General features: G+C 39.7%; 1 protein-coding gene across 2 annotated transcripts; it reads right to left on the bottom strand.

The window, feature by feature from the left end:
- Window positions 1–260: 260 nt before the first annotated feature.
- LOC141776934 (sodium- and chloride-dependent GABA transporter 2-like) lies at window positions 261–11986 on the bottom strand. 2 transcript variants are annotated; one of them, XM_074650798.1, is made up of 15 exons: window positions 11848–11986; window positions 7042–7249; window positions 6752–6886; window positions 6510–6650; window positions 4811–4895; window positions 4577–4709; window positions 4292–4426; window positions 3615–3718; window positions 3413–3537; window positions 3170–3282; window positions 1921–2058; window positions 1608–1710; window positions 1305–1405; window positions 996–1166; window positions 261–897 (listed from the first exon to the last, which is right to left on the bottom strand). In XM_074650798.1, exons 2-15 carry the CDS (start codon window positions 7229–7231, stop codon window positions 778–780), a joined length of 1794 nt encoding a protein of 597 aa, XP_074506899.1. In that variant the 5' UTR covers window positions 7232–7249; window positions 11848–11986; the 3' UTR covers window positions 261–777. The 2 variants fall into 2 exon arrangements, with proteins under 2 accessions (XP_074506899.1, XP_074506900.1); XM_074650799.1 differs by lacking the exon at window positions 4811–4895 and having other exon boundaries at window positions 4577–4755.
- Between the last annotated feature and the right edge of the window lie 603 nt (window positions 11987–12589).

Raw genomic sequence — 12589 nt, 5'->3', positions numbered from 1 at the left:
ATGCACGTTCAATCAAAAATCAACCCATTGGTAAACCCACTAAACTAGAGATCTGTGATGTTAATGTACATAATGAGTCTCCTCACAACTACTGACTGGACGGAACAGTTGCCTTTGGTGATCTAATAGCTAACATCTATCCCCCTCTGCTGGACACATCTGAGAACTGAGCTCAGTGAAGTCTGCAGATGGTTCTCTGAAATCAGAGATCGTTAATGTCAATACATTGTCACTTATGTCTTTTTTCAACACCTCAAATCTGCAGTTAAAACAGTTTATTTTTCACCCACAGTGAACATGAAGTTAATATCTTACTTTAATTACAGGATTTATTCATTTATATGCTAAAGGTGAAATAAAACACAAAGATTTCTATGCAGAGCCTCTCATTCAGGCATTCATATATACATACACACTGCAAATACATACATACATTTTACCTCATAATGGCAAATAAACTACTGCAATATTCAATTAAATTGTTAGATATGTTTTAAAAACAAGGGCGGCACAGTGGTGCAGTGGTTAGCGCTGCCGCCTCAGGTTCAAACCCGGCTTGGGTTCCTTCTGTGTGTAGTTTGCATGTTCTTCCCGTGTTAGCGTGGGTTTACACCGGGTTCTCCGACTTCCTCCCACAGTCCAAAGACGTGCAGGTTAATTGTTGACTCTAAATTGCCCATAGGTGTGAATGTGAGTGTGAATGGTTCTCTGTCTCTATGTGTCAGCCCTGTGATAGTCTGGCGACCTGTCCAGGGTGTACCCCGCCTTCGCCCAATGTCAGTTGGGATCGACTCCATCCCCCCCTCCACCCTGAAGAGGATAAGCGGTTGGAGATAATGGATGGATGGATGGTACTCTGAACAGGTCATCTGCTGGCTTGGTCACCATTTCTAGTCTCTGCGAGGAGATGAGAGCCACCATTAATCCACAATAACAAGAACACCAACAAAAGTAAAATACCCTAACATGTGTAGGATGTGTAATAATCAAAGTACTTGTCTCAGTGTCCCTGGAGTAACAGCCAGACTGTAGAGAAACCACAGTGGTACCATGACAATTGAAGAGAAAGCAAGAAGTTGCCCGATGGCATGGCCCCACCAGGGGTACTGGTAGGTGTTGTTGTACGTCAGAGGGATGTATTTGGCCACAGAGAAGAGCAATAAGCCCTGCGAAAACAGATACTGTTAAATAAAACTGAAGACATGGCTACATACTGTACCGTGAAGTCCTATTTTTACATTGAAATTCACACCATTGTCACTTTGTCAGGCTCAGAGGAACAATAATTCACTATATTTACTTACTGTAAATAGAGATGGAGTGATGTACTTCCAACAATATTTCATATAAGGCATGGGGCGGTAGCCAATCATGTCCGTAATATTATTGTAGTAGCGGTCAGCACCTTGGAGACAGACATTCATGTTATTATCAGGTCATTTATATTAAAGTGTAAGCATGCTGAAATGCAAATGGGAATCAAATCAACAGGCTCATGTGATACTGATGTGGAACTGGACATACTGTAGGTGCATAAATCACTGGTTGGTGAAATGCTTGTTTAGTGCTGATTGACAGGGTTTGATAGTACAGTAAATGTAGCTCACCATATACCCATCCTATACAAATGGACTCCAAAATTGCAAAAATTACCAATGGGGTTCCACTGCAGGCGTAGTAGTCAAAAATCTGGAACAAATAAATTCCTCCCTGCAGTCCGTGGGGAGAGACGGAGAAAGGAGGTTACAAATAGAGAGCGAGGACATCCTTTTTTAAATTGCAAATGTTGAATTGTATCTACAGCAAGAAACAATATTTTGCATGCATTTCTAACTGGTGCCACAAACATGCATAGCAGTGAGACACACAGACACAGGCAGAGGTTACATTTTGAATTCACAGAGAAACAAAGACACCCACTTCAGTTACGAAACAGAGACCAATGATAAAGGATCCACCACAGATGACCAGCAGAAGTAGTTTACGTCGATGACCGGTTAAAAAGAAGGATGGATACATGTCTGATATCGATGTAACCAAGCCTTCCAGATACACAAACTGTGGGTAAAAAAAAAGTATGATTGACACTGAACACTGAATCAAATAAGTCCTTGCAATGTCAAAGGTACTGTGTTAATCCATTTCAGCAGTTCTACACAGCATTTAGGACAATTGTTTAGTTTTTCTTTGTTCAGCACTGACTTTATGTGTCGGTGGTTTAGTCTCATGGCTCTCACTAATCTTCATGATGACTAATCAGATGGCTTCAACCCGCTTTGGATGTTATCAGCAGATTGAATGGGCTGATCTCTAGTGGCCGTAGTAATTATGACAGGAGCAAAGGAGGAAGTCAGGTGACGTTGTATAAAGGGCCAGAAAATCTGCATGGGGTGGCGGATGGGTCTAACAAACACAGTACTTTCACCACCCATAGAACCCATTTTCATTCACATATCTTGAGGTCAGAGGTCAAGGGACCCCTTTGAAAATGGCCATGCCAGTTTTTCCCCGCCAAACTTTTGCGTAAGTTTGGAGCGTTATTTAGCCTCCTTTGCGACAAGCTAGTATGACATGGTTAGTACCAATGGAATCCTTAAGTTTCCTAGTTTTATATAATGCCAGTATGTAGCTTTAAAATTGAACCCGCTACAATCTAAAATAACAAGTCGCGTAAATGCGTTAAAGAAATTAGTGGCATTAAAGCAAGTTTGCGTTAACGCGTTATTATCGCGTTGACTTTGAAAGCCCCATTGGAAATAAAACCTTTTTGGCTTCGTGCGCCCCTGAGCAACTTTCACAGGAATGAACGGGTCCCCGTCTCCAAGGTTGTATCCATTTATCAGTATCCATGACACCTGGAAGACCAAGGTTTTGTTGCGTCAACCTAAAATTTCACTTTCGCTTTCACATCATGGTAGGTGAAGTTTGGCCCATCTGAAGCATTAGAATGGAAGTGATAACCACTGATAACGCCCATTCAGTCAGCTGATAACATCCACCAACAGGGTGCCCATGTCTCATGTCTCTTTTGTGCATCAATAGAATTTGTTCCAGCAGTGTTTTGTCTACTTAAAAAAAAAAAATGAAACAGACTGGTTTCAAGGGTAATGTTTTCTAAGTTCATAGCCTATCTACAATAATTTATAACAGTTTGATAGTGACACCTTACCTCACTGTCCAGTCCAAGTAAGATTATCATAATGAAGAAGAAGGCAGCCCAGAGGTGGGGTAAAGGCATCATGGCTATGGCTCGAGGGTAGGCAATAAAAGCCAGGCCGGGACCTGCAAGGGGTACAAAACAGATGCCAAAATACGTTAGGTATAATGTAATGATTAATACAGCACCGTACATCTTAGGCTGATGACAGACAAAGTAATACTGTTTACAGAGTAATACAATGCAGTGTCATACCTGATTCAGCCACCGTTGCGATGTCGACACCCAACTCATAAGACATAAAGCCGAGGACAGAGAATATTGCAAAGCCAGCAATAAGGCTGGTTGTACTGTTCAACAGGCACAGGGCGAATGCATCTCTGTAATTGAAAAAGATTCATATGTATATAAAAAGCACACATAGTGTAATGGAGGGGACAAATATTTATTTCCTTACTTGTAGCAGTTGTTGTTGTATTTGTTGTAGCTTCCCAAAGATACCAAACAGCCTGTGCAGACAGCATAGGAGAATAATATCTGGCTCCCAGCATCCATCCACACCTTTTAAACAATGAAATTATATTCAGTATGTTTTTATTTGTATTGGTTAGTTATGTATCCCTTTTATTTTGTCATGTTTTATCAAAAACTTTTAAAGAAATTGCTTATTCACCATGTTGATTTAAAAAAAAAATCTGAGCTCAGCATTAGTTATTACTGTAGTTAAACTCACTTTATGCTTAAATCAATTTGTTTGTGTTAGCCTTAAGTCTCACTGAGCCAAATCCACCTGGCACAGAGACAACACATGACTCGTGGCTGTAGGAACACCTCTGTTATGAAAGTTGTTTTAGCATATTCTACCATTTCTTTACCCCTCTGCTGTTAAGGGGTAGAGTGTCTGCTCCCAAAAGAGCTCGCTTTGGGCTTCCAAGTCTAGATGACCAAGGACGATAAGTGAGAGGTTTCAGCCCCAGAGGATTTGGAGCAGTGGCCAGAAGTTTAGAAATGGCTTATCATGTAGCCTAATGTCCTACCCCAGTAACAAACATTGTGACTTGTATGAAGAACCAGTAATGATGTAGGGTATATGTTACAGTTACTTTGCACTCATCACCCACATTTGTGCCTCACCCTAGGATCAGTCAGTCGCGTTGGATCGGGAGAGAGGTAAAATCGAATACCATCTATAGCTCCTGGCAATGTCACACCACGAACCAGCAAAGCAAGCATCATCAGATAAGGAAATGTGGCTGTGAAGTAGACGACCTGAAAGAGGAGCAAAGATATACATACCAGGGTGGATGAAATAAAAATGTCGTAAAAACAACCTGTTAAGCTAATACAGCTGTTGTTGAGGATGTCAAACAGGATTTGATTCAGTCCCTCAGTATTGTCAGACATTGTTTGGTAGCTCACCTTTCCCGAGGACTTGACTCCTCTCCAGATACAGAAGTAACAAATAGTCCAGCTAAGCAGAAGGCATCCAGCCAGGTCCCAACGGATACTTCCCATGTCTTCAATGCCTGCAGACAATCCCAGGACTCTCCTCCTGAACACGACATACTGTATGTTTAGGAACATTTTCCTCTTTAAGTCTGTAAAAATAATTACTTCAATTTCAGTATCAAGTGGAGTATTGTGAACACCTACTGCCAGAATTCTTCAACTGAAGAAGTTGCATTCTGAGAAATGTGACCATATGATGAAGTATTCATTCGATAGTCGACACAGTCCACTGGTAGTGGAAAAGTAAGAACAACAGGTTAGAATGGAAGAGTTATACAGGAAATTCAAAATCTTGAAACTTTATATGCATTGGTCGCTTTGCCATATTCAAATTGCTCCTGCATGGAGGAGGAGTTGCCAACAAATAAGGCCTCATTCATGAAGCCGTCGTAGTCACCACAACCTCACCAACATAAGTGGCTCACAAATACAAAGCAGATATTTTTGTTATGCCTAATAAATCCCATGAAATACCAAAAATTAACAAAGCATTAATCGATCTCCTTATAGTTTCCAATATCCCTAGCCCGATCTGCTGCTCAGCCTCAAGACCATTTGTTCCTACTGAAGATGTAAATCTTTTAAAATGGGACACAAAAGTGTATTTTCATTTGTAAGAAAGAGTAAGTAATTTCCTTAAACTGTTGGGCATTGTAGTTTTTTAGCAAATGTCACTCAAACACAAGTAAATAAAACATTTACTACACACAATTTGGGGACTATTTTCGGCTGCGGAATAATACGCAATTATGCAAAACAATTGCGGCAGCAAGACGGTGTTTGGGGGATTGAGTCAAAAATAAAACTACAGCGCCCATGTTCATTGAAATTAAGGAACATGTCACCTAGTGCAACACTCATTGGTGTGTTTTTAATAGTTTTTGGACAATAATGGAGCTTTCTACTGTACAACATAGGCTATATCAGACTTTGGCTACACAGACAATACTAACAACTGTTGTGGGATTAACGGTATAATATGCAAGAATTAACAGGATAACTATGTATTGGCTGAAAATAATCCCTCTCAATCACCATTTATGACCCACTCGAAGTGTGTGGTGGTGTCTGTTTCTGCAGAGACCCTGCCCGCTGGCTGTTTTTTTTCTTTTCTTCTCAAATAGATTTTCTCGGGACGCTTCTGGGCCCCACGTGCGTGGGGGTGTAACCCCCAGCCAATAACAGCGCACAGGGTGTGCAGCCCGTTCAGGTGGTCAAATGTGTCACGCCCCTTGGCTTCTGATACCGAGGCACAAGTCCCCACATACAAAGTGGCCGTATTTCATGGATGAGAATTGGGTTGTGTTATGTGCATGTGTTCCAGTGATCCCCCTGCTCCTCTCTGTGCTGTGAGTGCAACTATGGTCAGTGTGTCAGACAGGAAGCCTGCATTCATTAAAAAAACGGCAACTCAGCACCTTCCTGCAGGATTATGCAGAGTTGTGCGGAGTTAGTTGTGAGTTTATTTGGGCTTTAGAACGTAACCGCCATGAAACAATTAGGAAATAACATTTTATTTCTCTGATTCGCTGCTTTGTTCTCACTAACGCCGCTCTCTCTCTTCAGTCACTCTATAGCTCGCTCGACTGTCACTGCTCTCTCTCTCTCTCTCTCTCTCTCTCTCTCTCTCTCTCTCTCTCGGCTCGTTGAGCTGTGGAGGAGTGGTCATCTTTGAATGCGGTGTAATTACAAACAGCAACGGTTACATATTATACCTTTTAAGTCTTTTTTTTGGGTAAGTTCATGGGATATGTTGACAATTAAAAAATCAATCTATTATCCCTTAATTCTAAAGATGTAAGCATGTAACAAACTATCGCCATAGAATATACTGCATATGTACCTGTGTTCCAGGTGTTGTTGCAGCTGGCCCAGGGGAGTACAGTGTTGAAGGTGGAGAAGAGGTAGAGGAAGGCCCAAGCCAGGATGACGATATAATACAAATCGGTGTATATCATTATCACTATACTGCCATAGCCTAAACCTGAGGAAAAACATGTTATCTTCAAAACAATTGATCAGCATGCACATTTTATATTTTATCTATTACATCCCATTACGTTAAATTACTTGATCTAGCAGTACCTTCAAATACAGGGCATATTTTCCTCCAACATGTGATTCCACCCTGACCAGTTAACTGTCCCAGAGATACCTCCAGAAAGAAGATGGGGATTCCACAGGTGAACAGGAACAAAACATAAGGAACCAAGAAAGCTCCTAAAGGGAAGAATTGTGTCAAAGCAACATAAACTGGAGCACTGAGTTTTATTGATGATTGCAACAGGCCAAGTTGTAATTCATTCACACTGTGTGTTCTTGTCTTGTTCTCTATTTATTTTTAGTGTAGGTGAGACTTTTATTTATGTTCTTACCTCCACCATTTTTGAAGCACAGATATGGAAATCTCCAAACGTTGCCCAGACCGATGATTTCTGCGATTACTGCCAAAATGAATTCCCTCTTGTTGTTCCAATGGCCTCTCTTAACACACTTCGATGAACGCTGATTTGGACTGTCGTCATCGTTCATCAGACTCTTCTCTGGACTACTTGCTGGCTCCATCGGGACAGGTCAACTGAGCTGAAATGTTACATTAAAACAGTGACGCTGTGTGTTATATGCAGTGGTGGAAAGTAACTAAGTTAATGTGGAGGCAATTTCTGTAAAGAAGGATTCGAAAATCAAGAGAACGTCTTTTAAAGGTTTAATAAACACTTGCAAACATTTGAGCATTGTGATGAAGGTAACACAGTTTATAGTCTAAGTATATATTTTATAAGTCTAATGTAGTGAGGGCCAAAGTGCAAATGTACTACGGAGTATTAGGGCCACATTAAGGGAAAACAAATCTGAGATTTCCAGAATAAAGTGACTTTACGAAAAAAAAAGTCATTATATAACGAGAATAAAGTGATAACTTTACGAGAAAAAAAATCGTAATATTGCGAGAATAAAGTCATAACTTTGCAAGAAGAAAAATTGTTATATTACAAGGATTAAGTCATAACTTTACGAGAATAAAGTCATAACTTTATGAGAAAAAAAGTCATATTATGGAAAAAAAGAAAATAACTCGTAAAATTACTACTTTATGATATTATTACTTTATTCTCCTAATACTACGACTTTTTTCTCTTAAACTTCTGACTTTATTCTGATAATATTCTGACTTTATTCTCGTAATCTCAGATTTATTTTTTTCCTCAATGTAGCCCTAATACTCCGTCGTACCATAGACCTACAACAATGATAAATAAAAATGAAAATCGAAACAAAAAACAGTTATTCATTTCCATTTTTAAAAATCCACGGTTAGCCACTGGAGAGGGGCCAAAGAGCTGCATGTGGCTCCGGAGCCGCAGGTTGCAGACCCCTGGTATAGAGTAAGTTACCCAGCAATGTAATGCAAAGTAATCATAATTTGTCAACAATCAGTTGGGGGAAAGATGTGCTCCAGACCATGGCTTTTCTGCAGGTATACTGGCTGCTTTCTTTCTAATCGCACTCATCCCATAAAGAACCGGCAGCTAGAGGAGCTTTGCAGCAATGCAGCAAAGTCCGCTGTCAGAAGTCTACAAGTTCGACACTGTGGCCTCACAGCAACAAGGTCAGGGACTCTTCTTGCTGTGTGGAGTTTCTCCCTGTGTCGGCATGGATTTATTCGGGGTGCTCTGGTTTTCTCCCACACTCCCAATAAAATTGCTGAATTGTATTTTTTTAGGTCTGAAGCACTTCTTCTTGGAGTTATAAAACAGATTAGCCAACAACAAAATGAGGACTGACTAGAATCTGCGGAGTGATCTCTTACATCAAAATCATTCTCTGATAAATGGTTTCTGTTTTGTATTAGCGGATTGCCTTTTACAACTATTTCATTCACGTTTCCACTTTATAATACAAAATATGTTTATTTACTACTACTACTTTATACTTTTTACTCCACCACATTTATTTGACGTGTTACTAGTGACTTTGGTGAACAAATACGTTCCATTGTATTATTATAGATTAAGCTACCAAGTGGTATATAAAATAATTAAAATTAGCTTCATCTTCACCAGCTGCATCATTAAAGTGAGACTTACACATAAATGCATCAATAATTACAATCAAATTATATGTTATTCTGAAATGGGTCAATTTGTATAATGAGTACTTTTACTTTTGGTACTAATACATTTGTATTTCTACTCAATTAAAATTGGGTACTGCAGGACTTTTACTTGTAACAGAGTTTCTACACTGTTGTATTGGTGTTTTTAATCACGTTAAAGGTCTGAGTACTTTTTCCACCACTGGTTACTAAATCACAAAAATCTTGGAGAGAAGTATAATTGAACTGATGGATGGTTTATACATTGACTATAGAGAGCAGTGGCTTTGCAGTAATTGGCTTTATTATTATATCCCTTGTTGGTGTAACTCATATTCCTGACCTTTTGTAAAACAGTCCACACAGGTCAAGTTACTGAACAGGCTGTGTTCCATATAAAGATGACATTGCTAAAAGATACAAATTAACATTGATAACACTCAGCCACATTTGCCCTCCCCAGTTCCATTGCATTGACTTCACAACAAATGGCTGCCAGTTTGTTGCACAACCTGCATAGTTTATGGTCGGATGGAATGACTCAGACAGCCATGTCAAGTGATGAATCTTTCGTGGTAGAGTAAAAGTAATTTTCAACCACAGGTACTTTCTCCGTGCGCATTTGTTTTTCATTCAGAGAAAATTACTTTCCTTTTCCCGTCATATATCAATGTGCAGGCAGCACAGGTATCCAGCCGGAAAGCAGACAGTCCGCGAGGCAAAGTATCAAGACAGTAAAGTAAAAACAAAACAAAAATTCAACTAACGTTAGTCTAACATAGTTTTAAAATGTTTTTCCATATGTTGTCATTTATGAAAAGACACAAAATGAATACTGTAAGCAGACTACTTGATAACTATAAGCCAATAATTTAACCAGCATTTGTATAGGAATGATTCTGTCCCAAGTTTTATGAACCATATAACGGTTGCTGTATAACGTTAGATAACTGGACGCAACCGTCACTAATGCTAAGATACTAATGTAGCTCCCCAGGGATTGAAAGTATAATTTTTCTCATTTTGACACTCTTGTCCATGACAACACATAAATTAAGGTTGTAAGGACTATGGCTGTTGGTAGTTGTTGGTTTTGTTTAAATATGCGGAACTGTAATTTTATGGGTTATTGTTGTTGTGGCGGCAATTTCTGTTTAATAAGGACTCAAAAACAAGAGAGCGTCTTTCTGAGTTTTATTACACACTTGCAAGTGGGCACACAACCATCAACATAAAATGTTCAAGGCTGAGAGCACTGAGTCTCTCTGTTTAGCGACATTTATACCTTTGCATGAATGCTCACAGTCGTATATATCTCACATTGTCTTCTCTTTCTGACACTTTTGTCCTTTTCAGGTAGCCTACCTGTCCTCAAATAGGCACTGCATGTTTGTTGACTAAGTATGCAACACAGAAACTGACTTCAAGGACGATGAGGGACGTCTGTCAGGACCTTAGGAATGTTCTGCATGTTTGTATTTTTCCAGCACAGGCAGCTAATATGTGCCAACATCAGTTGTAACTTGTAGCCACAGTAAATAATCACTTATTCTGCGGCCATTTATCCATTTTTTCCACACTAACTGACAACTTAATCGCTGACGATCCCAGAGATTACACGTCATATAGGGATGCTAATTTTTAAAAATGTTCTTAACCGATAACCGACCATCGTTAACCGATTATCAATCGTTAACCGACAAGATTTGTGCCTCGCATGCAGCGGTGCGCCAGCTGCAGTGTATGAGCACAACAGACAACGGAGTCCACAAGTCACCCGTCCAGGAGCTTAACTTAGCAGGCAGCCACTAGCCCAGTAAAAGTCTCCACCGCACATTTAGTTTAGTCTACGAAGCTACATCTCCTCTGTTCAAGCGAGCTATAGACGGGAGCCAACTACCTGTATCTGTAACGCTGGCTCAGACTCTCTTAAGGTGGGCTCTTAAAGTGTCAGTAGGAAGTATATATTTGGCATCATTGGGCAAAAATTCCATAATAACCTTTCAGCATATTGTAATTCAAGTGTTCTGAGAGATAACTAGACTTCTGCACCTCCTCATGGCTCTGTTTTCAGGCTTTAACATTTTTTAGCCCGTGACGGGAGTTTTTGACCAGTCACAGGTCATTTCAGAGAGAGAGCGTTCCTATTGGCTGTGCTCCGGTAATGTGACCGGTACTTGGCGTTCCTTCAAGCCATCTCAACCTGATCTCAACATGGCTGCTGGGTCATAAACTTTCTCATTTTACAGCTAAACCGTACACACGTACAAGATGATCCTGAAAACATTTGAGGTGAGAAATAGACATTAACGTAACATAATATTGATTCATATTTGATCAGCGATGCCTAGTTTGACCGTTTGGTCGGAGTTTGAGAGTGATTGACAGCCGGCTCTCAAAGACAGCAGATGGATTAGATCTGACTGCTCGTTTTCCTCCGTCTGTGAAATCTTGCAGATGCCGGTAGGAGCACCGGAGGACACAGAGGCCATGATTTTTTTCAGGTAACCTGTTTCATGTACTACTGTCACGATATAACGACCGTTTTATAAAAAAAATTGTTTTTATCATATTTGCTCCAATCTCGCCTACTTCAGCTTAAAGGTGGACCAGCTTTTCTCCTTAAACTGATGAGTTTTTCTCAGCTTTTTAATGAATTATTCATATTTCTTTTAACCGTTTTAACTGGTAGCGTCAATCGGTAAAAATGCTTAATGTCGGTTAACGGTTAATTATTAACATCCCTAACGTGATACCTACGTCATTATACTGTACCGTTGGCTCACAAGCCTTGTTAGAAGTGGGAACCACATGTTAGATATCTTCCACAGAGACAAACAAAACATTCATTTTGGACCCGTCAAAAATGTTATCAGTAAAACCTTTAAATTCATTGTTGTTATGTATTCTTGATAATGATTTTTTCTTATTACTATATGGTTTAATGGCATAATACAGTTAGTATACGGTAAATAAATATCATCATTAGTCTTAATGCAGAGTAGGTTAGCATAGATCGAAATTTCAACGCCAATTCACAAATGATGTGAAATCAGCAGCAAGGTACATAAGGGTCGGTCAGTACTTGCGTGTGCCTCTGGAGCTCTGTCGTGTTGTTTGGATGAAAGATCTGGTCGAGAATTGATGACTGAATCCAGGATTGGACTCTTGGGGTTTATAAAGTTCCTTACAGTCAAAGAAGGTTTTCACTTATATCACATGACCTCAGGCGATAATCTTGGTTGACTCCTACAGAGAGCATTTGACCAATGGGAAAGGCCTTTGGTCACTCATCTGTAGCTCAATGAATTTAATCCACTGGTCAGGAAGTTTTCAAATGAATATTTACACTACCACTTTTTAACTGGACCACAAAGTTATGGATGGGCATTATTTAAAGTTTTAGTGGAAAAAACTGGTTAGTCCGGATTTCTCCTCGGGATAATGTGTACAAAGTAGGTAATAATTACCATCAGCGGATGCTAGAGGACCTGCCCCAAGAATGACCAAAGTCTCAAATTGCAAATCCAATAAACAGACATTTTGCTCATGTTTACCGTAAAATCCCACACGTATGTCTCCTCCTCCCTGCATCAGTCACTCAGCAGAACAGCAAAAAATAATGATTTTTTTTAAACTGTTGCTCATATTCAATGCAACAGACATGGAAAAAATACTCTACCACCTTTGTGAAGCTGATAATGTTTAACTTTTGTGGAGACACTGTGTGATCATTGAGCATTTTTATACTATTTCTGTAATCCCAGAAATCAAACACAGCATACAGAGCACACATGTTCTGTTTGGCATTTGATCATGTTACATTC

The sequence above is a fragment of the Sebastes fasciatus genome, chromosome 11, assembly GCF_043250625.1.
Source record: "Sebastes fasciatus isolate fSebFas1 chromosome 11, fSebFas1.pri, whole genome shotgun sequence".
Taxonomy (NCBI): domain Eukaryota; kingdom Metazoa; phylum Chordata; class Actinopteri; order Perciformes; family Sebastidae; genus Sebastes; species Sebastes fasciatus.
Note: the sequence above shows the minus strand (reverse complement) of the source record. Positions and strands in the feature narration are given on the sequence as shown.